The following is a 23,809-nucleotide window of genomic DNA, read 5'->3' as shown; positions in this document are numbered from 1 at the left end:
AAACGTCAACTACGGAGCCCTGGCTTATAAAGATACCCTAGATCTAGAGATTATCACCTATTTGTGATGATCACTTTATGTCTTTATGATTGGTTGCTCAACAAGTTCAATATTTTCCCTTTTATTCATCACATTAAGTGAGGTTGCGTATTGTTCATGCTAGCAATAGATTGCAACACGAGTTGTAACTGTGATTTTTTAAGTTGTACTCCCTCCATACCGGTTTACAGGGGTATTACTATTTCGAGACAAAACTTTAACTACTAATTTAGTTAATAAAATATAAGATATATATTAGTACAAAAATTATACTACTCCGTATTGGAATTTTTTTTGAATATGAATCCAATGGTATAATTTTTGTGCCATATATATTTTGTTGATCAAATTAATAGTCAAACTTTTTTCTCGAAATGCGTGATATCCCTGTAAACTGGTATGGAGGTAGTACATAAAGTTGCAACTAAGAATAAATGAGACTTAGCAAAATCGTTTTTTTACTCAAATACACGTCTTTGTGCAATTTACACTTGTGTGCATATTACACACAAGTACGTGTCAATCCATGTACCCATATCGCCATGTTGTGGCGCCGTACGCTAGCAGGCACGTATGCCAAACGGTCCGTTCTACGTGAGCCCGTGCGTAGGCGGGCTCCGGCGACCGGCGAGTCGACGGTGGCGACCGCGAGGCCGACGCCGATGCGTACCAACCGAACCGTATCCGTCGTCGCGTTCCTGGCGTCGCCATCGACCCGCCGGGTCCAAGCTTCGTCCAGTTCCATGAAGGACTGATCCCACCCTCGCCGCATTATCGTCCAGATACGACGACGCCCTGCCCACGCGCGGGGCCCAGGTTCACCCGCCACGAATCGCAAAGCGCGGCTCGCGGCGCCCGCTCCGCACACGTGGCCGCCACCTCTATAATTAACCACCGTTCCCGCAGCTCCGCACTGTCCCTGCCTGACACACAAAGAAAACCAACCTGCTCTTCTTCTTCTCTCAGCTCCGGTGAGTCAGCCGCCGAGCTCGGCGTTTCCTCCCCGCATCCTGCCGCACTCCCCACCGGCTCACTGGGATCACAGATGGCCGGAGCGGCGGTCGACATGGCGGCGCCGGCGAAGGCCAACGGCGCTGGCGCGGGGTGCTGCGCGGCCAAGGGCCCCGGGTACGCCACGCCCAGGGAGGCCATGGAGAAGGGCCCGCGCGAGGGGCTCCTCTACGTCACCTGCGTCTACAATGGTACGCTTTCTTTGCTACCTACTCCATCCACGATGAATCCATCCACCCCGGCCGCTAGCCAAGACGAGGGGGGACGCTCGCTCACACAAACACACCTGAAGCGGCCCTGCGCTGTGAACTGAGCCTAGATCTCGGACGAGCAATTGGGAGTTACTACCACTAATTTAATTTGTTTGCTTTGATAGGGCGTAAAGTAGAGTATCGCTACTCACTTGTCCTGCACGGGATGGTGATGGACAGAGCGCTTAATTTAGTTCAGGGAGCTATTTTAATACGACGACAATGACCGACCATTCATAATTTAGCCTGCAGCTAGAACAGAGAAAGCTTTAAAAATATAATAAAGCAGTACTTGAGCTTTTGTAGTAAGCATTTGTACTTCAGATCTCCAGCTCTTCTTCAACTCAATTAAATAAACGACTTTTTCGATGCTTTCTTGTTTCGGTGGAAACTGAAAACACTGGAGTACGTATAACTCGAGTTAATTACCCCGCGAGCTTAACAGATAACCGAATTGATAGGCTATTCTAACTCCATCGTCCATGGAAGAAAATGACAATATCTGTTACACAAGAGTCCAAACTGGATAAATTTGCTTCAGAACCATCTAGTGATCTAGTCAGTCTCTGTCTGTACCTGAGGCTCACATGGCATCTTCTTCATGAGTGTTGCTGAACCCAGAGCAAACCATGTGAAGATGAGGTGTTGGCGTTCTGTGTTGTACTTAGTGCCAGGAACTGTTTGTTGATGGGTTCTGTATGAACTTATATGCAGGTACTGGAATTAACAAGCCAGATTACCTGGCCACCGTGGACGTCGACCCGAATTCCGCGACCTACTCCCAGGTGATCCACAGGCTCCCGGCCACCCACATCGGCGACGAGCTGCACCACTCTGGCTGGAACGCCTGCAGCTCGTGCCATGGCGATCCGTCCACCAGCAGGCGCTTCCTGATTCTTCCTTCGTTGCTGTGAGTGTGATGTGCTGGTGATCAGATGGTTGAATTTGAGTTGGTGTCAAGTGCACGCCTGATCGAGTTTGTAATGCTGCTCCGGTGGTTGTTCACAGGTCAGGTCGTGTGTATGTGGTTGACACGGCGACGGATCCGAGGGCGCCTGCATTGCACAAGGTTGTCCAGGCTGAGGACATCGCTGAGAAGACTGGGCTTGGGTTCCCTCACACATCCCATTGCCTCGCAACTGGCGACATTATGATTTCTTGCCTGGGAGACAAGGAGGGAAATGCTGCTGGAAATGGGTTTCTGCTGTTGGATTCAGAATTTAACGTCAAAGGACGGTAAGTTTATTTCTACACAATTTGGGCAATATTAACATTCTAAACATACTGTAATCTATTAGCAAATTTGCACACTGTAATCTAAGATCAAATTTACATACTACTGTAATCCATTATCAATTTATCACAAAACCATCTCATGCTAATACATACCATGAAACCACCTCATGCTAATAATGCATATCAGAAACAGTTTCAAACCACCGCATGCTGATTTACTTTATTTTCAGTTTTGATAAAACTTTATTGTTGATGATTTGGTTTTTGAGAAACAGACAGTTCTTTTTTTTGCCATTACCATTGTATTAATTAATCAACTATTTGTTACTTGTAGTTGGGAGAAGCCAGGTCATAGCCCCTTGTTTGGCTATGATTTCTGGTACCAGCCTCGTCACAAGACGATGATTAGTTCGTCATGGGGAGCCCCGGCAGCTTTCAGGACAGGTTTTGATCTTCAGCATGTCCAGGATGGTCTCTATGGAAGGCACCTGCACGTGTATGATTGGCCTGGTGGTGAGCTCAAGCAGACACTGGATCTAGGCAGTACAGGCCTTCTTCCATTGGAGGTGTGTATCAATTACTAAGATTAGGACTGTAATAATACTGCCGTAAAATCACATAACCGTAGTTCTGTGTTTGCCTTCTTTGCAGGTAAGGTTTTTACATGACCCATCAAAGGACACTGGCTATGTTGGTTGTGCTTTAACAAGCAACATGGTGAGATTCTTCAAAACTGCAGATGGATCATGGAGTCATGAGGTATGTTCACAGCTGCATGCTAATGCCTACTTCTTTCATATGTAGTTAAGTTTTTCCATCTTATGCAAACAAAGTATGCTTGTCTTTGTAGGTCGCTATATCCATAAAACCATTGAAGGTGCGCAACTGGATGTTGCCTGAAATGCCAGGATTGATAACTGATTTTGTTCTGTCCCTTGATGACCGCTATCTCTATTTGGTGAACTGGCTTCATGGGGATATCAGACAATACAACATTGAGGACCCTGCAAAGCCTGTGTTGGCTGGACAAGTATTTGTAGGTGGGCTTCTTCAGAAGGGCAGTGATGCCGTCTTCGTGACCGATGATGATAAGGAAGAGCAGTATACTGTCCCCCAAGTCAAGGTAAGCTTTGTATTACTCCTCTTAAATCTTCATAGCTCGGTAGTTAATTTACCACCCTGAGAACATATTGTTTACCTTGCACAAAATAACCACCTCTGAGAGTTACAATTCTGTAGTGGTTACACACAGTTCAACTGATATGTAAGTGGCAAATTATGTAGCTCATCGTCATATCTGAACACATTTCATCCAGATTGGAACCATGTAGGGCTCCTTTGATTTAAAGGATAGGAAAATCATAGGAATAGGAAAGGTATAGGATTGGAATGGCATGTCTACTAGAAACCTATAGGAAGATGAAGTTTGTTTGATTGTAGCAAAGGAATTTTTCCATGAGGTATGAGCTAATGCTTTTTTCCTATAGGAATTACACTACAAGATTCCTATAGGAATTTTTCCTATAGGATTGGTTCCTATGAATCAAACAACATGTATAGGAATTTTTCCCATAGGAACCAAATCCTACACAATTCCTATGCAAATCCTTTGAATCAAAGGAGCCCGTACTTTTTTTTTCTGAACTAAACCGAATGATCCAATTAAGCTAAAATATCTGCTCAAGTATAACACATTTTTTTTTAAAAAAATTCTCGTCGCTCAGCATTACTCTGACCTACCGTGTTTCTTATAATCAGGGGAATCGACTTAGAGGTGGACCACAGATGATTCAACTGAGCTTGGATGGCAAGAGGGTTTATGTTACCAATTCTCTTTTCAGCCGATGGGATGAGCAGTTCTACGGTGTTGATCTTCTCAGGAAGGGCTCTCACATGTTGCAGATCGATGTCGACACAGAGAAAGGAGGGCTGGCTATCAACCCCAACTTCTTTGTGGATTTCGGCACTGAGCCTGAAGGTCCCTCTTTGGCACATGAGATGAGATATCCTGGCGGAGACTGCACTTCTGATATATGGATCTAAGATGAAGGGCTTGGCATACAGCCAAGCATGCAGTTGGAGATCCATGGTGTTGAGTTCGCTGTAATTAATTAAGATGGTTTCTTCCCCGCTGTGTTGTCTGTGATGTGATATCAGTTGGAATAAGTTCAGATAGAACATCTTAACATTGGCTTCATTAGAGATTTGAACCCTAATAAGAGATGTCTCCGATCCTGAATTTTCTGACAGTGTTGAAGACCTTTAGCATCCTCTGCTTGAAAGAATTTCATCGAACAGAGTATGCTTATGGATCCTGCAATTTAGCCCAACATATGGTCGAGCTGGAACCAAATTAACATACACTTGCACTTTCCGAAATTGCAAATGGAGGCCAAGCTCCATGGAGTCTTTTTTTTTCTAAAAAAAAATGTCAAAAATTTGAGAATCGTAGTAAATTAAAAAAACTAAAAGCATGCACAATTTTAATGTGAAAAACTTTGTATTTTAGGCTACTCACAGATGACAAAACTTTTTATGATGTTGTTTTAGCGTTCAAAGCTCTGAAAATTGAAAATGATGTTATTCTCTTGGCTAATGTCCATTCCACCATGGCCTACGTCGTGGTGTCGTTGGATGTTTGTCGTCCGCCGCTATCATGCAATTTTCCTGCTGTATACAAAGTTGTTGGCAGAAGGTGAATTGCCCACCAAATCAGCCAAGTGAAACAATTTCATTTAATCATGCAGAGACATGTGAAACCTTGTTCTGGCTAGGGTTTGGGCTAGGATTTGAAAAGGCTAGATAAAAAATGCCAAACCGGGCCAAACGTGACATGGGAAATTAAAATATTAAGATTTCTCTATTTAAAATACAATATAATTATTTGGAGTACAAAATGCAATACACCTATTATAATAGTATACTATATTTAATTATTTTTAGCTTTTCCAAGTTTTGGGCTGAGCTTTGGACAAAAGCTGGAACCCGAGCTCACCCAAGATGTTGGGCTTGGGGCGATCCATGCTGCATATGCTCAAGTCTAGTCAAACATACGATGATGAACCCAAAAAAAAACACACGATGATCGTCAGTTCACTTGGTGGCCTCACAAATCTATACCTCCCAAGCGGATGCCAAGTTTACATACCTCATCATAGCGGGAGCACCGTGGAATGGTTCCATGATAACATAATTGTTAGATAAAGATATCATTTTGAGAGATTAGGGAAGCGTGACTCTCTTTGCTCGCCAGTATCGGAACAGAGGAGAGTCATGAGTGTTCCGTGGATGTAATTTTTGTAGAGGAAAATTAAACCAAATTAGGTTCAAACCGTCTAAAAGAAGTACGGGCCATTTCCACCTCCATGCACATCGCGTCAATGTCATTGAAACTAGGTTTTTTATTGATAGGTGTTGGCATATTTATTTTTATGTCAATTGCACTTCTTAGTTTTCATGGTAGTGTATGTATATTTTTGATATTCCTTACTAGTGTATGTGTAGTTCAGACTCCCACGCACACACACCCGGCGATTGGATCTTAGCGCCGCTGCCTCTAGCCGCTGTTGTTGGCCTCCCTCCTTCCCTCCCTTCCCCTCCCTCCCGGTTCGCCTCGCGCGGGGCGACTCCGGATGCCCCTCCCCCACCCCAATGAGTAGCCCCTTGATCTACCCTTCACGACATCTTGCGGAAGATCGCCTCTGTTCTGCCGTCTTCTTCCTCGATTGACATGGCCGGTGAGGTTCGGATCGGCAGATCTAACATGGTGTCGGTGGGTGGCGTGGGGGCTACTAGCTCGGCTTGAATAAAGGTGGCGGTTCTAATGTTTCAACTCACACCAACATGATGATCTGTGGGATGCATGTCCCCACGACCTGGCTGGAGTGTTGTGTTCCGGAAGGCTCCGCCAGCGAACTCCACTAGATGATTCATGCTTGGAGATTTCTGGATCGGTGGGATTAGTTTATGCGCACCCATGTTTTTCTTTGACCGCTTGGTTTCAAAGGGAGCACTACGAAGCTCTGCTAGCTGTTACCATGATGGGGTACGCTTTCTCGTTCCATGGTATAGTGAGAATGACATGGAAGCAGAAATCTCATGACTAGCAATGGTGATTTGAGTATTTGCATCGACGAGGGATTGACTTGGTGATTCGTGACTTGGAGCAACAGTATCGTAAGAGGTGGCTGAAAGGACACAGATGCCGTCTAGAGGGGGTGAATAGGCGGTTTAAAACTTTTACGAATATGGCTTAACAAATGCGGGATAAAACTAGCGTTTAATTTGTCAAACACAAAACATATATAACTAGGGTTCACCTATGTGCACCAACGACTTATGCTAAGCAATTCAAGCAACTATGTGATAGCAAGATATATAACTTCAAGCACGAATGCTATCACAAAATAAAGTGCATAAGTAAAGAGCTTGGGTATAGGAATAACCGAAATGACGCGGAGACAACGATGTATCCCGAAGTTCACACTCTTGGAGCTATCTCCGCAACTTAATTGGAGGCTCCCAATAAATCGGCACAAAGGCCTTGCCCTTGAAGAATCTCCACAACTTAATTGAAGTCCCCAAGGACACCACAAAGACCACAAAGACCACTAAATCGTCTAGGGTCCAAAGACCCAAGATGAATAAGCTCCGGGAACAAGCTCCCGAAGTGAATATCTCACGAACTTTCATCTCCACATATCACCGCGGAGAAGTCAAACCGATGCACCAAATGCAATGGCTAGAACACCACAAAGATGCCCAAATCCTTCACTCACAAAGCTACTAAAGCTATTGGGGGAATAAGACAGGAAGAACAAGATAAGAAAACAAAGTTTCCCAAGATCTAGATCCCAAAGATTCACTCACAAAGAGATAATTTGGTTTGGTCAAAGTGTGGATCTAGATCTCCTCAATCTTTCTCTCAAGTAGATGCAAGAATCATTGGAAGGGGAGAAAGATCTCAAGATCAAATATGAACAACAATGGTGGAGAGAGAAGCTTGAGAGAGAGGAGGAAGAAGAAGCAACCCAAAAAGAGAGAGAAGAAGGCTTAAATAGGTGGCCTAAAAAATCTGCCCGTTGGGGGCTTCATGGCCGGTAGTACCGGTCAGTTAGGGGCGGTAGTACCACCGGTGTGCAGCAAGCAGCGGAGGGAACAAGCAGCGTGCAGGAGGAGGGGACCGGTACCTCCGGCGGTACCTCCGGCCGATCCCGGGCGGTACCTCCGGCCTCGGTACGGGTCACGGTACCGGCCACGCGCCCAACACCCTAGAATTTATACTGTAAGCAAACCTCTTTAGCGGTACCAGGGGCGGTACCAAGGGTGGAGGTACCGGCCATGCTCCGGTGGAGGTACCGGCCGTGCCCTTCCTCCTTTTCCTTCTTCTTTATCCAAAAAAGAGAAAAACTTAAAACCACAAAATCTAGAGTTTGGAAACTCCGATCGACATGAAACCAATTTTCTTGGAAAGAGGACAACAAGATCTACCCCCAAAAGAGTGAAAATATGAAAACTAGTGTGGGATGATTTTCTATAACTTTTAGAGTGAACCCTCTAAACCCGGAGAATCGAGAAAAACTCCAAAATCAAAAACACAACAAATGATATATACGAAATCTGTTTTTTATGAACTAGAGCTTGTCATGGAAATAACCACAAGCTCTAATACACCACATGGATAAGATCCAAATAACAACCAAGAGATATGATGCAAGGCTGCAAAGGTTTGACCGCACTCCGAACGATACGATCGAGTTACTTACTCGAGAGCCCCTTGATAGTACGACACTTAGCCTATAAACCGGTCTCTCAACTAAACCACGAGACCGGTGATAAAGAAACCCTATCGAGAGCAAACCTTAATCTTGCGCATTCCACTTGAGCTCGATGATGATAATCTTGACCGCAACAAGGATGGGACACCGTTCTTGATTGTGCTTGCTTGATGTATTGTGGATTGCTCCCCCATAATCCACTATAGGAGAGATTCTTCTTTGGTGCATCACATATCCATGGGCAGGGCCGACTCTGGCCCAGGGCAAGAAGTGCGACGGTCTTGGGCCCAGCCAAACTAGGGGCCCATATCTAATATGTATAGAGTAGACTAGAAGAAAAAGAAGAGGCCCATCTATGCATCATACACATACAGCCAGGTCCAGCCGTTAGCAAGCACGCCACTACGCCACTGGACGTTTCATCTTCGCTCGATGAAATCACACACGGCCGTAGGGCCCTGAATCCTGATCAGGCACAGAGAGTCCGGGAAAGAAACTTTTCTTTTATTGTACTCCCTCCGTTTAAAAATAGGTGTTGTAACTTTATCTAGATACAAATATATCTCTATTTAAAATGCATCTAGATACGGATGTATGTAGACAAAAATGAGACACTTATTTATAGACGAATGGAGTAATTTTTTTGTACGCCGTGTGCATCTGTAATATCTCTAGGACAATACGTTGTTGCAAACTCGATGTAATTGATATCGTCACGATATTAATTACGTGATTTTTGTCTGAAAAAACCAGGAAAGTGTGAATTTTTTTTGAGGGAGGAGTGAATGCTAATTTTTCTGTTAATGTGTTTTCTTGGAGAGCAGGGCAAGGGGGAGGGGATATCGTTTATCCTGTGCGTGCCCACAAGCGGAATGCCCGTAGCCTGCTCATTCCTATCCACCACCGTTATCCAAGCCCACCACGAGCCCACCAGATAGTTCCCATTCGACGCCACCAGATATTTTGGAAGCCTGGTACGTGGTGCGCGCAACTGCACGAGCCGCACCGCAAAACCCTAGCCGCCGCCGCCTCTCCCCTCTTAAACCCCAGCCCCCACTCCCCCCCGTCTCATTCCCCTCCACCCGCCGTCTCCTCCCATCTCATCTCCGCCGCCATCAGGTACGGCCCCCCTCTTCCCCTGGTCCTCCCCCGCCTGATCTTGGCGGATCTGGGCGTGATCCGTCCTTCTATTGCTCTAGATTGACCGTTGGTTGCTGTTATTAGTCTTGGAAAGAGATTGGGGATCGTCTTGTCTTTGGTTTTTAGAGGAGGTGGTAGGGTTTCGTAGGCGTGTTGTTGTTGGTCTTCGATTCGTGCGGTCTGGGTAGCAGAGAGGGGCCAGGGAGGTCGATTTTGTTAGGTTTGGTTGGGCAATTTTTGTGATCTTTGTCTTCTTAGTACGACTTGCAAGTTTTGGAGTGGATGTCTTGACTCTTAACATGTTATTTGGCTGGGATCTCTGTCTAAAATAGGCGAGGCGCTCTGATCTCTTGCTATTCGTAGCATCTAGTTGTTTCGGTTTGGCCCGGATTATTAATCTTGTTTCGGTCTGGCTCTGTTGTGGTAGCCGTATGAGGGTCGTGTGTCTTGACTCATGGAAGATTAGATGCATGTTATGTACTGAAGCATAGAATTTGGGAAATTTGCTGTTTGTACCTGCAGATTAAGATTAATGGCAATGATTGCTAGTGGTTACCCCATTCGGCCCTTCTGTTTGTTCCCGAACTGACCATTATGTACCGGTGCAGGTTCAGTTTTCCTCCATGGCGGCTTTCAACAAGCTCGGAAGCCTTCTGAGGCAGAGTGCTTTGACGAGCAGTGCCCCAACCGGCTCAGCTCCTGCGCTGTTCAATGCTGCCCGCTACATGTCCTCTAAGCTTTTCGTTGGCGGTGAGTTTCCTTGCCGACTTTCTCATTGTTCATCTACACAACCTTGGCTAGGTCATTGGGACTTACTACGTCTTCCTCTCTACACCACCATGGCTAGGTCATTGGGACTTATTATTATGTCTTCCTCTTACAGGTCTGTCGTGGGGTACCGATGATTGCAAGCTGAGAGACGCGTTCAGCGGCTTCGGTGAGGTAACTGAAGGTCAGTGTATATCAAATCTCACTATCAAGCAAAATTAACATTCAGATCTTGATGCAATGTAAATACTTCGCATTGTCATGCATTGGGATAATAGCTGACTAAAATTGATCTGATGCTCTTCAGTTTGTAATTGCTTCATGATCTTGACGTTTTTCATATTGCAGCTCGTGTGATCACTGACAGAGAGACAGGAAGGTCTAGAGGGTTTGGCTTTGTCAACTTCGCAGAAGAGGAGGCAGCCAAGGCTGCTGTAACTGGCATGGATGGTCAGGTGAGTAGGAATCTGATATCTGCTCTTCTGCTTTACAGTAGAGTTGATGGAGGTTAGGTTTGTTGTAGAATCTAATTGGTAACTTATGGTGTTAAGGCCTGTGTCTCATTTCTCTGGCATTTAGGTGCTGCCAACTTGAAAATTAGACTATCTAGTAAACAATATTATAGTATTTTACCTTGTTTTGGATGTTCTAAATGTATTGTGCCTGCCTTTAGCCAATTTCCTATGCCTGATATATATGTTAGTCTCTTACTAGACACAAGGATCTAATTGCCTTCCCAATACTTGTAGGAACTTGAAGGCCGGAGTGTCCGTGTGAATTTTGCCAATGAGAGAGAGAGACCTGCAGGCGGTGGCGGATATGGCGGTGGCGGTGGTGGATATGGTGGAGGTCGTGGAGGCGGTGGTGGTGGCTATGGCGGAGGAGGCTACGGAGGTGGTGGTGGTGACCGTGGCTTCGGTGGAGGCCAGGAATCCTACTGAGAAGATCACCTACTATCTGAAGTTACAATAATGAGCTTTTTAGGACACTTTGTCGATTATGTGGAACCTATCTGATGCCTGTCTGTTATCTGCGTGGAACTCTTAGAGGGGCAGATCTGGTTCTACCGTATTTTCAGTTTTGGTTTGTTTCTGATGGTGCAAGAGTATGCTTGCGAGACTGATGAAGCATATGAAGTTTGTGGCAATGCCTGTCTATTGCCATATGTACTTGTAGAGAATGATTGCGTATGTTAGAGTTATCATAAATTCTCCAGTATTATGTTCAGAGTCAAATATTGAGATTTTTTTAGAATCGCTAATGTTCAATATTTTTATGTCTCTTCTAGTTGTTACACATTACAGGAAGAATGGTGCTCACAAGTTACCTACTGTTGTATCTTTTATCCTACACTCTGTTTTACCGAAGAGATAGTTTTCAAAAAACTTTTTCCCACAACTACTAGCCACAGATAATAGGTGGCTACTGGCTTCGGAAATGCAATCGCAGGCAAAACCAATGTATGCTGTTGGTGTATTGCATCTTGCTTCAAGATAAGCAGGTGCTACAGTGCTACTGATAGGGAGACATCACATGGGTTTGTTGAGCTACCTTGGAATGGTTCTTTGTAGCATTACAATAGACTGGTTTGGTGTTATGAACCAATGGATGCTGTAAGGTTTTTAAACCTTACATGACCCACTCACACTCATTGCAGCTGTACTGATTGTACACTTGCACAATTTCCAGTAGTGCAGCGCTCAGCAGGAACAATATCCACGAGGGAGCGAGGAGGGAGAAGACTTGATGGAAACTGTGCAGCAGATCATCTCTGCCGGCGCTAACATCGTGGAGGCAGCGGATCTGAGCAGCAACCTGTCACGGCTCCGGGCCAGCTTTCCAAAGGCTCACATCCTCATCGATCGCGCTGAGTGGGGCAGGTTCAGAGATGTGAACCTGGTGGTGCTGCTCTCGCAGCTCAAGGACGCCACCTACGACGCTGAAGATCTTCTCTTTGAGCTGGATGACCACCTGCTGCAGCACAAGAGGGACGACACCAACAGAAGCAGCACAGGTCAACTCTTGGCTTTCCTATTCAACAGTATAAGAGTTTTGATCAGCCGCAGCAAAGCAAGAGTAGAGGATGCCCAAAGTAATCTCGACAAGGTCGTCGGTGAGATGGAGGGAGCACTCAATTTTATGGGTCTTAATGTCGAGCCGATGCAGCTGGGCAAGGCGCCACGCATGCCGGAGACAAGTTCAGTGCTCAGCGATCCCCTGGTGTTTGGACGTGAAGAAGAACATGGCCGGGTGATCAGTTTGCTGGGCGTATCACCCACCATCCTGAGATCATCTGCCAAGAGATTGAGAGGAGCGAGTAGGAGAGCCAAATCTCCTGCGATGGTGGAGCAGTTGTTACCCCTACTGTGTTGCCAATAGTTGGCACGGCGGGGTCGGTAAGACTACGCTTGCTCAGCTAGTCTACAATAACCCAAGAGTGAAAGCCCACTTTGACCTGAGAATGTGGGTTTGTGTATCAGACCTCTTCGACATAAAAAGGGTCACCAAAGAAATTCTGGAGCACACCTCTGCTGAAGCACTGGATTCACTAGCAAGCTTGAATACTCTTCAGGTCGAACTCAGCAAACAGCTGACAGAGGAGAAATTTCTTCTCGTTCTCGATGTTGTATGGCCCAGTGCCAATGAGGAATGGCCAAGATTCTCAGCGCCGCTGAGGCATGGACGTCAAGGCAGCATGGTCCTAGTGACAACTAGATCTCTAACGGTTGCCGACCTTGTTGCCACCACTGAGCCCGCAGCTGCTGTTGAACTGCAAGGCCTGCCTACTGATATATACTGGGACTTTTTCATCAAGTGCTCATTCGGTAAAGAGTGTCCTCGGTTGTATCCTCAGCTGCAAGAAATTGGCCGTTCCATTGTCTCTAGGTTGTGCGGGTCTCCTCTAGCTGCCAAAACTCTTGGGCGTTTGTTGAATGCAGAGCTGTCAGAGCGACATTGGAGTAGTATCCAGAACAGCGAACTGTGGGAGCTAGCACATCAAGATAATGAGATATTACCGGCCCTTCGTCTGAGCTACTTGTACCTCCCGCAGAAACTTAAAAGATGCTTTGCATTATGCTGTATGTTTCCCAAGGATTATAGCTTCGAAAAAGATGAGATAATTGACCTTTGGGCATCACACGGCTTTGTTGCACCAGCAGGTAGCATGCGCCTTGAAGATGTTGGGAGTAGATATTTGGATGGTCTAAGTAGCTGGTTTCTACTTCAAGCTGATCACAGGTTCCCTGGGCTAAGTAGATATGTAATGCATGACTTGATCCATGACATGGCACAGTCTGTTTCAGTGGGTGAGTGCTTCTTGCTGCAAGATCCTAGTAGCTATCAGACCCTGAGAAGAATGCCACAAACAGTTCGACATATGTCAGTTGACGTGGGTGATGCAGCTCTAAGTAAAATGCCAACAAGCCACGAAAATCTGAACAAATTGCGTTCTCTTAGGTTCGGAACCAAATTTGAGGTTGAGATCTCATGGTTTAATCAGCTCTCTAACATCCTCTTTTTGAGCCTGAAAGGCTGCAAGCTGGTAAAGCTACCTGAGAGCCTTTGTGTCCTGAATCGTCTTCGCTACCTTGATATATCTCATAGTAGCATTCAAGAATTCCCCGAAAAGTTCTGGTGCCTTTACAACCTACAAGTAGTTGATGCTAGTCGTACAAGGTTGCAAACAATTCATGAGGGAGTAACAAAGCCCTGGAGGTGGTCGCCAGATCGTGCAGGATCTGGCCTGTCGACTTCGTCGGCGGCGAGGTCTGTGGTGGCCCTGCTTCGCGATGGCGCGGTCGCGGTTGCAGGTGTGTGCGGGCCGGTGGAACTGCAGGCTGGCTTCGGCCAGTTGCGTGGGGATGGTGGCCTTGAAGTTCCGGGCGAAAGTCTGCCCGACTATGTCCGGCCGGCGGTGGCTGCGCCTGCGGGCATTGTTCCCTCGTTGGAGGCACTGCCGTGGAGCTCCCTCGGCCTCCAAGTTCGGATCAGGCTCTTCGGGTGAAAGCTTTGGCCCTGTTGGGTCGGGCGACGGGCGTCGTCTCACATCGCTTACCTCCTTTGGGGCGTCGTCTACAAGACCTCGATCACATCTGCACTTCCTTTGGGCTGGACGCACACAACTTCGCGGTTGGCAGGTGTCCAACCGGCGATGTCGGTGTTCCGTGTGGCGGCTTATGTGGCAACGATGGCGTTGAAGAGTGATGGTTTGGTCGCGGCAAGACCTTGTTAGTCGGCTTGGCCCGGCGTGTCCGAGTTTCCTCCATGCTGGTCTTCCGTTGCTGTGGAGTCGGAGCTGCCATATTCTTCGAGGTCTTCTCTTGGGCGGCGTACGATGACCTTCAAGGGGCGGTCCAGGTGAAGTTCACCTTCGGCGCGGGTCTTGCGCATCCCCTCGCCGGAGCTCGTCATCCGAGTCGGAGCTGCATTCCCCTACACGAGGAGCCACCTGTTTAGCGTTGGCCAGCTTGAATCTCGCAGTACCGCTTCGACAAGGTCTTCTTTGTTGGTCGCTTCTTCGGGGAAGTCGGAGTCGCTGCGGGTGCGGAGTGATGACGATGACGCCGGTGAGCAACCTCGACGACGATCTTCGCCTAGGTGGTGTTTGTGCAGCTTCGGTAGGTTGCCAGGGTGGTTGTGTTTGCCCATGCGACGGTCGTGTTCCATGACGGTCGGCATGGGTGTTTGTACTGGTTTTTGGTCGGTTTTCCGTTAATAAACTGACCACCTATACTTCTCTATTAATAAAAATGGCAAGTCTTGCCTCGTTTCAAAAAAAAAACAAAGCTAGTCAACTGGCGCCGTCTGGCACTGCCAGTGAAGTCCTCCCATGAGTTATCTAAGATAAGTGGAATTGGGAGTCTGTCTTGTCTGCGGAACTTGAGCTATTTTAGGGTCGGAAAGGTGAGTGGCCGCAAAATCGGTGAGCTGAAGGGCATGAACCAGCTCAGTGGGATGCTATCTATCAGAAATATTGGTAGAGTTCAGAGTATGGCAGAAGCTACGGAGGCTAGCCTTGTCGACAAGCAATACCTCGAGGAGTTGGTACTGGAGTGGCGAGTGCAGACATGCGGCTGGAGGATGGTTGAAAACGAAGTTTTTGAAGGGCTGCATCCTCCTTCAAGAATTGTTCGACTTAGAGTCGAATGCTTTGGGGGCGATGTTGCGCCAAGCTGGTTTAAACCTGAAAGCCTACCAAAATGTGAGAAATCTGCATCTTTCACGGTGTCGCTCACTCAGGTATTTGTTGATCCGCTTTCCCTCCCTTGATCAGCTGGTGCTATGGGAGGTTGGCATCGAAGAACTCACAACTCTTGCCGACGGTGTTGCCATGGAGGCAAGCAGCAGTGGTGGCCATTCCCCACTTCCAAGCCTAGCTAGCTTAAGACTTTTTAGCTGTCGTAAGCTGACAAATCTTGACCACTTCTTGCGCCCGCAGTATCTGCCATTCATCAAATCGATCGAGATCGTGTGGTGTACAAGTCTACTGTCGATGCCAGTCTCTAGTTTTGAGGGTTTTGTTTGTCTCCAAGATCTCAAGATCCATTCCTGCTGGAAGTTGGTGTGCCCAAGCGAAGCAATTGTTTTGCCTCCTTCACTCCAACGACTTTCCATTTGCTACTGCGGCGAACTTGACAAGTCATTTCGACCGGCCTGCTTAGAGAACCTTGCCTCTCTAATCCTTGTGCAATTGGAAGGCTGTCACAACGTGGAGGTCGTTGCACTGAACTGCATCAGCACAAGCGTCAGATGCCTGGTCCTTCGTCACTGTTCCGAGTTAGCATCCATTGGAGGATCACAAGCTGCTCTTTCATCCATACAACATGTTGACATATCTGACTGCCCTAAGCTTGTTGAGGTGCAACAACCGTTGTTAAATCAGGGATTGTCGATGCCTAGGGACAAGGAACTGCATACATTTCTCCAATATACCTGGTAGTAAATCTAAGATCTCTAGTTTTTCTTTTTTGGGATGCAAAATCTGTATGCCCTGAACTAGAAGAATAAGGGAAATGTCTTGGCCAAGTTTAAGTTTCCAAATATAGGTATATTCTAGTTGTTTTCATCAAGCGCATCCCCTTAGGGTTGCTAACCGCGTACTCCACCTGTATAGCCAAGTTTAATGTTGGATGAAACAATTGGAGGGTATTTCATATTTGAAATGGAAAAGGAGAAGTAGCTTCTGTTACTACCCCTAGAAGAAAAAATGTTTCTGTTTGCCATGTAGCTGAATTTCTATCTAACAAGAAGACACTGAAATGAAAATTAACTGAACATGCCTGTATGGTCCAATTGATCCATGTCTTCATTTGTACATGAAATCCGTCATCTTCTCTTAACTGAGGCTTTCTCAATGGACCTAGGCACCATGGTTGCAATTCGGCATAATAGCTTCAGAAAATGGAGAATGAGAAACGGAAGGCACCAACAGGAACACCATGGGTGCCCTTATTTACCATTTTCTTGTGAAAATATCACTTCATAGAGTGTCACATATTATACAGCTAATCTTGGTATTCTTTTTGTTTCATAATGCAAGGCATATTAGGACTTGTAAGACAAGGTCCGATCAGCAGCTACTCTGTTTTCTTTTTGCGATAAACACTTGCATTACTCAAAAGGCATCAGGAATTACAATGTTTTCACAAGTGTCTGCTAAACCCTCCGGACCCAAGAAAAGCCACACTGCCGTACTAGTGTTTGTTCTAGAAAAAATTGTCATAAAATAGCTACTACTATGCTGACAACTCTTAACATGAATAATATAAGTTTGTGGAGACTTCAGCAAGGTTTTTATCTCCTCAATCATGGCCATATGGATAGAACGATCCATGTCTTCAGCTTGTAGACGTTTGACAAGCTCCAAGCAATCCACCTCAATAACTCTGTCAATACGCACTTTATTTACAGTACATAAAAATCAGGCATGACATTGGATTTAATATTTAAAGAATGCTTCTATGTTTCTTTTGAAACAGAGCTAATAAACTTTGCCTTATTTATTAATGAAGAAGAAACTGTCCAGTTTTTAAGAGAAAATCGGTCGAAAACATAAACAACAGGGCACACCCACCCAATCACCGTCCACCCACACTCACCAACAGCCAAACCTAGCAGAAGACACGAACACCCGAAGAACAGAGCCACACGAGCGAACACTCTAGATACGACACATTTACACACCGCTGACAAACTCCTGAAAAACTTTAAACAGAGGTCGAGCTACATGTAGCCTTTTATTTGCAAACAATCAGAATTCATATGTCAAAGATTTAAAAAAACTGAATCAAAATTCTACATATAGCTAATGATGTATAAAATCTCAATACAAACTATTTTATATTTTAGACTACACAAAAATAACAAATTCTGATAATTTTTGTAGTGAATAATGCACATTTTAAGACTATAATTTTTTTTCAGATTTTGTTAATTTCGTGTAGCCTATAATACAAATTAATTCGCATTGAGATTTAACGCCATTGTAGCATACGTCATTGGCTCCTTCTAGAATTTTGTTTCGGATATTTTAAGACTTCGAAATACAAATGTAAGTGTTTACTAAACTCGTACAATATATATTTATGAACCAATTGTCTTTCAAACCCTTGTCTTATTATGAATCCTAAGGAGTAAAAGTAAGGGTCCCTCTAATGCTCAGCTAGCTGAGAGTTAAGCTAACTCTCAGTCAGCTGAGGTCACCCACGTTGCGTACGGTATATGAACCTTGTTTCTTGTTTCGTCTGGGCGTCGCGGTGCCACGTGCCAGGAAGCGCTCTAGGTGCTAAGCCACACGGTTATTTCCTCATGCCGGTGCCAATGCATCATCCGTTATAGCCTCACCACGTCAGCTTTTATCCTCACTATCACCCCACTCTCACCTCACTCTCATCCCACGGTGCCAGTGCACGGGCTATAGTGCCAGCTCTCACTTCTCTCTCCTCCCTACCGCCTCCCTACCGCCCCCACTAGCACCGCTATCGCCTCCCTCTCGCCCCGCTCTCGCCTCCAACGCGGGCTATAGGCGGGCGGTACCGCCCCCTACCGCCGGGCGGTGGAACCACCGCCCGCCGCTACCGTCTCGCCGCCTACCGCCCCGCTACCGCCTTGCTGCGGGCGGTATCGCCCGCGCTATAGCCTGCGTTGGCACCAGCCTTAGCGTCTCTCCCATCTCGTATGTGCACGTAAAAGCACTAGGCCATTATCTCTTGTCTAATGTTTAACTACTTTTTCCTCCTAAATTACGAGCCATCACAATCTAGAAAAAACTCACTTGCATCTTCATTTTTATACAAAATATCAGTTGCAAGCTTATTTACAAGTGAGAAAAATCGTAGTTATAATCTCACTTGCGACTAAAAAAAATCTAGTTAAAATATTTGTGTCAAAAAAATTCTAGCAAGACATTTGCAATTTAAAAAAAAAGTTGCAACCCGAGTTGCAACTAGAAAAATCTCAGTTGCAACTCTAGTTGTAACTGGACAAAAATGTAAGTTGCAACCCTAGTTGCAACTGGAGAAAATGCCAGTTGCAATCCCACTTGCAACTAAGAGCTTGTCTATTCCACATGAATTCTAACTAAGACTTTTTTCACTCGCGCATTATTTTTTTAAACAAAAACAATCAATTGCAACTCTATTTGCAATTAGAAAAAATCAACTTCAGTTGTAAATTGATAAAAGCTAAGTTGCAACCCTATTTGTAACTGAAAAAAAATGTCAGTTGCAACTCCGTTTGCAACTAAGAAAAAATAACTGCAGCCACCGTTAAATTTAAAAAATCTCACTTGCAACACTACTTGCAACTAAAAAAATACTCAGTTACAATAGCACATGCAACTGAGATACTTTTATATTCAAAATTATAAAAATAAAACATTGAAAAAATTGAGTAACAAACCGCTCCTGTGCAGACTATAACTTTTCTTGATGTGAATTACAAACAGCAATTTCTTGAACGTCCACTAGACGAAGGAAAGGAAAAGCTAATTAAAGAGCACAAACACGCCTAGAGCCAAAACAAAAGAAATGCTAGCGAGTTGCGACAAGTCAATAGGCCTGTATGGATGTATACGATAGCCGCGTAGGTACACGGCGAGAGACACGCCAGCCGGCCGCGCGCGCAGCGTAACATGAATCTTGACCGGATTAAATCGAACGGTTAAAAAATTAACTGAGCTCTAAGCTAGATCTCAGCTAGCTGAGAATTAGCAATTCCGTAAAAGTAATACTAGTAAACACTTAAATTGTGGAATAGGGGTAGTACTGTATACAGTAGTACTATACAAATCAGGGAACAGGGAGTACCCGGTTAATGAGTCCTGAACCCTACAAATCCTCGGCAGCAGCGTCGCCGTCACAAACACTCAGGCTCGAGACCATGGATCCGCCGCACCCTGCGCACCACCAGCAGCACCGGCTCCACCTCCGTCTCGATCCCGGCCACCACCACCACATCCACATCCAACTCTGCCACCACACCGCCCACCTCCTTCCCGCCGCCGCCTCTTGTGCCCACTTCCAGCAGCAGCACCAGCAGTCGTTGGTTCCTCCCCACTCGCTGTTCCCCTACCCGCCGAGCGCGGCGCCTTGGCACCCGGAAGGAGGACCAATCGCCGGACTGCAGGTAGAGGCGGCGAGGAAGTCGGAGGAGCCGGCCCTGCAGGCGGAACAAGAAGATGTTTATCTAGAAGGGGAAGAGGAGGAGGAGGAGGAGGAGCCGGTGTTCGTGCTGACGGACGAGTGGGCGGAGTTCTTCGCCAAGGCCGACGCCAAGAGGAAGCTGGGTAAATAAATCTCTTCCTCTCCTCACCAATTTCCCCCAATCAGCGATGGCTTCTTCCACGTCCGTGTTTCATCATCGTCTGCTCAAAGCGCAATCTTGATTCTTGACTAATGGGGAACTTCTGCAACTCCGTTTGATCTTCTGCAGCCAAGCAGCAGAAGAAGAAGGATCGGAAGAAGTAGCCAGGCGCGTCAGTGTCATTGGCTCAAACAGAGGCCGCACAGGGGCTGGCTTTACCACAGCTTATAGCACTTCATACTTTTTTACCAGAAGAATTACAGTATTCCCAATGCTTTATTATCTAGCGTGTAGTAGCAGCAATTTACAATACTTAAGAACTTCACCGATCATCATTGCTATGGTGGAGGGATCTCGTTTTGTTATTGCTGTACTGCGCTCTGCTAATTCATTCAAGCAGACACGTACTTCTCGGCAACTGTTACTGAACAAGTTCTTTTCATTGATCGATACTCTGCCATCACCACAAGCTCTGCAACCGCAACAAAACCAAGTAATGGCAAGTTCACCAAAATGGCAAAATATAGTAGTAGTACGCAAATCAGCAAGCCAACAGCTAGTAACAAGTCGCTTAACAGGAACCAGGAATCGGGCTGGCTCCAGGTTCCAAACGTCCCGCGAGTCAGCGACTAGCAAAACAGAATGGGTACCCAACCTTAAGTGGAGACTGGAGACTAGTGGTAAGATCTTTTGCAGGAGAATTAACATGTTTTAGATACCCAAAAGTTATACTGATAGAACTAAGCACAGACTAAGTTCAGTTTCATGCTTTTTTTCTGCCACACCCATTTTCATCCTGGTTCTCCATGACATGTAATCGTTGTGGTTCATGTCCCGCTCTATTCTTCTGAGAGAGTTTATAGATTACAATGAGATAGGTGGTCATGCCACAGGTCGGCGTCCACCTTCAGTTCCGCTTGCTTAAAACGGTAGGACCAGAGTGAAATCAGAGACAACGTTCCTAATTGTTGTTGCCTGAGATTGGTCTATGTCTCTGAAAACCTTTGCATTGCGAGCATCCAAGATTTTCCAAAGGATGACAAGAGCAACAGAGTCCAAACCGATCGTGGGAGGTTATTAGGCAGTGTTGTGGCCCAGATATCCGAGAGAGACTATGAGGGTTTGGATCGATGTGGAGTTTGGCTGCAAACTGCTGCTGAGGCCGGACAGGTGAAGAATAGGTGTCTGTGGTCCTCTGATGGCGCGTGGCATCTTGGACGTTCCTCCGAGGAGATGATGTGCTTATGCAAAATATTGGCCCTGGACATTCTTCTGTTGATCGATGAAAAGGCAAAGATCTTGCCAGTCCGAAAATAAATTTTATCCCGGCTACACCTAGCGGTTCTTGTGGAAAAATTCACAACGTGCTTTTTATATTTTTTAGCTGGACTGACACTAGAATTTTTAGCTGGACTTGCCTCGTCTGGCGAGCGAGTGCGCGCTGTGGACCATTTGTGGCAACAATGCTTCTGTGGGCTTTTATGTGGCTGAGGATGAGAATGTGTTGCCGACCGGGGGCCAGTCCTATACAACGATCTGGCCGATGAGAATGTGTTGCTCATATTATGTATATCACATAAACGCATACACTATATACTAAATGAGAAATTTTTCGTTCAAACCCTTTTCTTATAATTGTTAGGAATCAATTAGAGTTGGTTTTAGGCTAATAAAGCAGTTAGTAAATTCCTAGTATGTTCAAGTAGCAGTTAGAATATTTGAGTTTTGTCCAATCGTTGTGCAAAGCGAACTATCGTGTCCTTTTTCAAAGAGACACAAACACTGTAAACACATTGTACATCCGACTGTTCAGGGACTATAAATACCTACGATTACAATCAATGATATCACTCGTTGACTTTCAATCTCTCTGTTTCTTCTCACTCTAGTCATAAGCAAATATGCCAAGGAGAGAAGATAGAAAAAGAAATTTTTTAGAAAACAATTAGATGGAAGAAGAATTGTGTTTAGTGGATAGTGCTACTACTAACATAATTTTAAGGGAAACAAAATACTTCCAAACTCTTACTAAGAGAAATAAAGATGTTATGACTATAATAGGTGGTAACAAATCAATAATTTGTTTAGGAAGATCCACATTCACACTCCCTATGGCTACTACTCTCTCCTCCTAGTCTAGATATATCTAAATTTTAACAAATATCAGACAACTTCCTCGGATGGAGGGAGTACTATTGTAATAAAAAATGCACTCTTGTATCCCGAATCTATATGCACTCTCATAAGTTCAAAGATATCTAATCAAATGATTTCGTTCTTAAAACTGTAAGATGGATAGACACGTGTTGACTAGGCAATCGCGTGCTCACCTATACACGTGATCAACGAGCTTCATTCCGAAAACTGAGTGGACTTGGTGACCGAATGGATAAAAAATATTTTCTTTTAGCAAAAAAAAAACAACGGATATGAGGAACAAACTCTTGAAAATTCCCCTCATTTTCATCCGGATTATACTGTACATACATCAAACCCGTATCTTATGTTGCGCACAAAATAGTTCTTCAAAATCTTGATAAATTGAAGACTAGGCACAATCACCTTGGTATGATGAGAAAAATAAAGGCAATTATGTTGATCATAAGCTATCCCACCTCAAAGTTAAAAATGTGTCACTTAATTTTCTAGAAAGAATTCAAGGAGATATATGTGGTCCAATACAATCTTTATCTGGACCATTTAGGTACTTTATGGTGCTACTTGATGCATCTACTAGATGATCACATGCATGTTTATTATCTACATGTAATCATGCCATTGAATAATTAACCACTCAAATTATCAAATTAAGAGGAAATCATCCCAAAGACATGATTAAAATAATAAGAATGGATAATGCAGTTGAATTCAGTTTCACACATATTTAGTGATTATTGTATTGGTTTCGGCATTTTGTTCTACTCGTGCAATAGATCTACGTATAGGTACGACTCTGATACCACTGAATGGTTCGTAGCATACAAAACAAAAAATTTCTACCGCAAGAACGAATAAAACCAAGATCCAATCTATGGAAAAGCTAAGATCTAATCTATGAGATATGAGCAACGAGATAGATGAGAAACTAACCCTCAAAGATTCAAAGACTTAACGAGATCCAATCTCGTGGTTAATGAAGAAGTTCCTTCCGGTGCTGCGATCCGGCAACACTTTCGTACTCGATCACACGTACGGAGTCGATGAAGACGTCCCTCTCCCCGTTACAACATGCTGCGGAGGTAGTAGACCCCCTCGAAATCCCAGCAGCACGACGGCGTGGTGTTGGTGGTGGAGAAGAATTCCTGCAGGGCTTCGCCTAAGCCAGCGCATGAAGAAGGAGGAGGGAGGAGAGGTGGTGGCTAGGGTTGGGGAGGGGCAAGTGAATGTCCACCCCCTCACCTCTATTTATAGAGGGAGGGTGCGACTAGGGTTGCCCCCTTGGCCCACCTCCTCCTAGGGCTGGCTGGGAGGGGGAAGAAATCTTCCTCCAAGTCTCCCACCATAATTTTTAGGGATTTGATCTTATCCCTTCTGGATTCAATCTTATCTCTAGGGGGCTAGCCTGCTGGGCTTCTTGGGCCTGGTGCAGCTGGCCCATGAGGCCCCCGCAACATTCCCTTAGCCCATGTGGCCCCTCCCAGGGTGGTGGGCCCACCGGAGGCCCGCTAGAATCTTTTAGAAACTCCGGTCAAAACACCGAAACTTTTCCCGAACCTCGGGAGATGACTTCCATTATATGAATCTTATTCTCCGGACCTCCTCGTGATGTCCTTGAAACCATCC

General features: G+C 45.4%; 4 protein-coding genes across 4 annotated transcripts; all 4 read left to right on the top strand.

Moving 5' to 3' along the window:
* Positions 1-1,139: 1,139 nt before the first annotated feature.
* LOC124659798 (selenium-binding protein 1-like) lies at positions 1,140-4,776 on the top strand (the record flags this gene model as incomplete). Its single annotated transcript, XM_047197605.1, is given in 7 exon segments — positions 1,140-1,241; positions 2,016-2,211; positions 2,310-2,537; positions 2,872-3,103; positions 3,189-3,296; positions 3,388-3,660; positions 4,296-4,776. Coding segments are annotated over 7 exon segments (1,424 nt in total), but the record flags the coding sequence as incomplete, so codon positions are not given.
* Positions 4,777-9,355: 4,579 nt separating this feature from the next.
* Positions 9,356-11,476, top strand: LOC124660725 (glycine-rich RNA-binding protein 4, mitochondrial-like). The gene is made up of 5 exons (XM_047198541.1): positions 9,356-9,433; positions 10,063-10,204; positions 10,338-10,406; positions 10,571-10,677; positions 10,972-11,476. The coding sequence occupies exons 2-5, from the start codon at positions 10,078-10,080 to the stop codon at positions 11,161-11,163; spliced, it is 495 nt and encodes a 164-aa protein (XP_047054497.1). The 5' UTR covers positions 9,356-9,433; positions 10,063-10,077; the 3' UTR covers positions 11,164-11,476.
* Positions 11,477-15,160: 3,684 nt separating this feature from the next.
* Positions 15,161-16,163, top strand: LOC124663680. Its single transcript, XM_047201356.1, has 2 exons — positions 15,161-15,463; positions 15,498-16,163. Exons 1-2 carry the CDS (start codon positions 15,161-15,163, stop codon positions 16,161-16,163), a joined length of 969 nt encoding a protein of 322 aa, XP_047057312.1.
* Positions 16,164-19,603: 3,440 nt separating this feature from the next.
* Positions 19,604-20,194, top strand: LOC124663679. The gene is made up of 2 exons (XM_047201355.1): positions 19,604-20,009; positions 20,156-20,194. The coding sequence occupies exons 1-2, from the start codon at positions 19,604-19,606 to the stop codon at positions 20,188-20,190; spliced, it is 441 nt and encodes a 146-aa protein (XP_047057311.1). The 3' UTR covers positions 20,191-20,194.
* Positions 20,195-23,809: the final 3,615 nt, after the last annotated feature.

This window comes from Lolium rigidum, chromosome 6, assembly GCF_022539505.1.
Source record: "Lolium rigidum isolate FL_2022 chromosome 6, APGP_CSIRO_Lrig_0.1, whole genome shotgun sequence".
Classification (NCBI taxonomy): Eukaryota; Viridiplantae; Streptophyta; class Magnoliopsida; order Poales; family Poaceae; genus Lolium; species Lolium rigidum.
The sequence above is the reverse complement of the archived record's forward strand: the minus strand, read 5'-3'. Positions and strand labels throughout refer to the sequence as shown.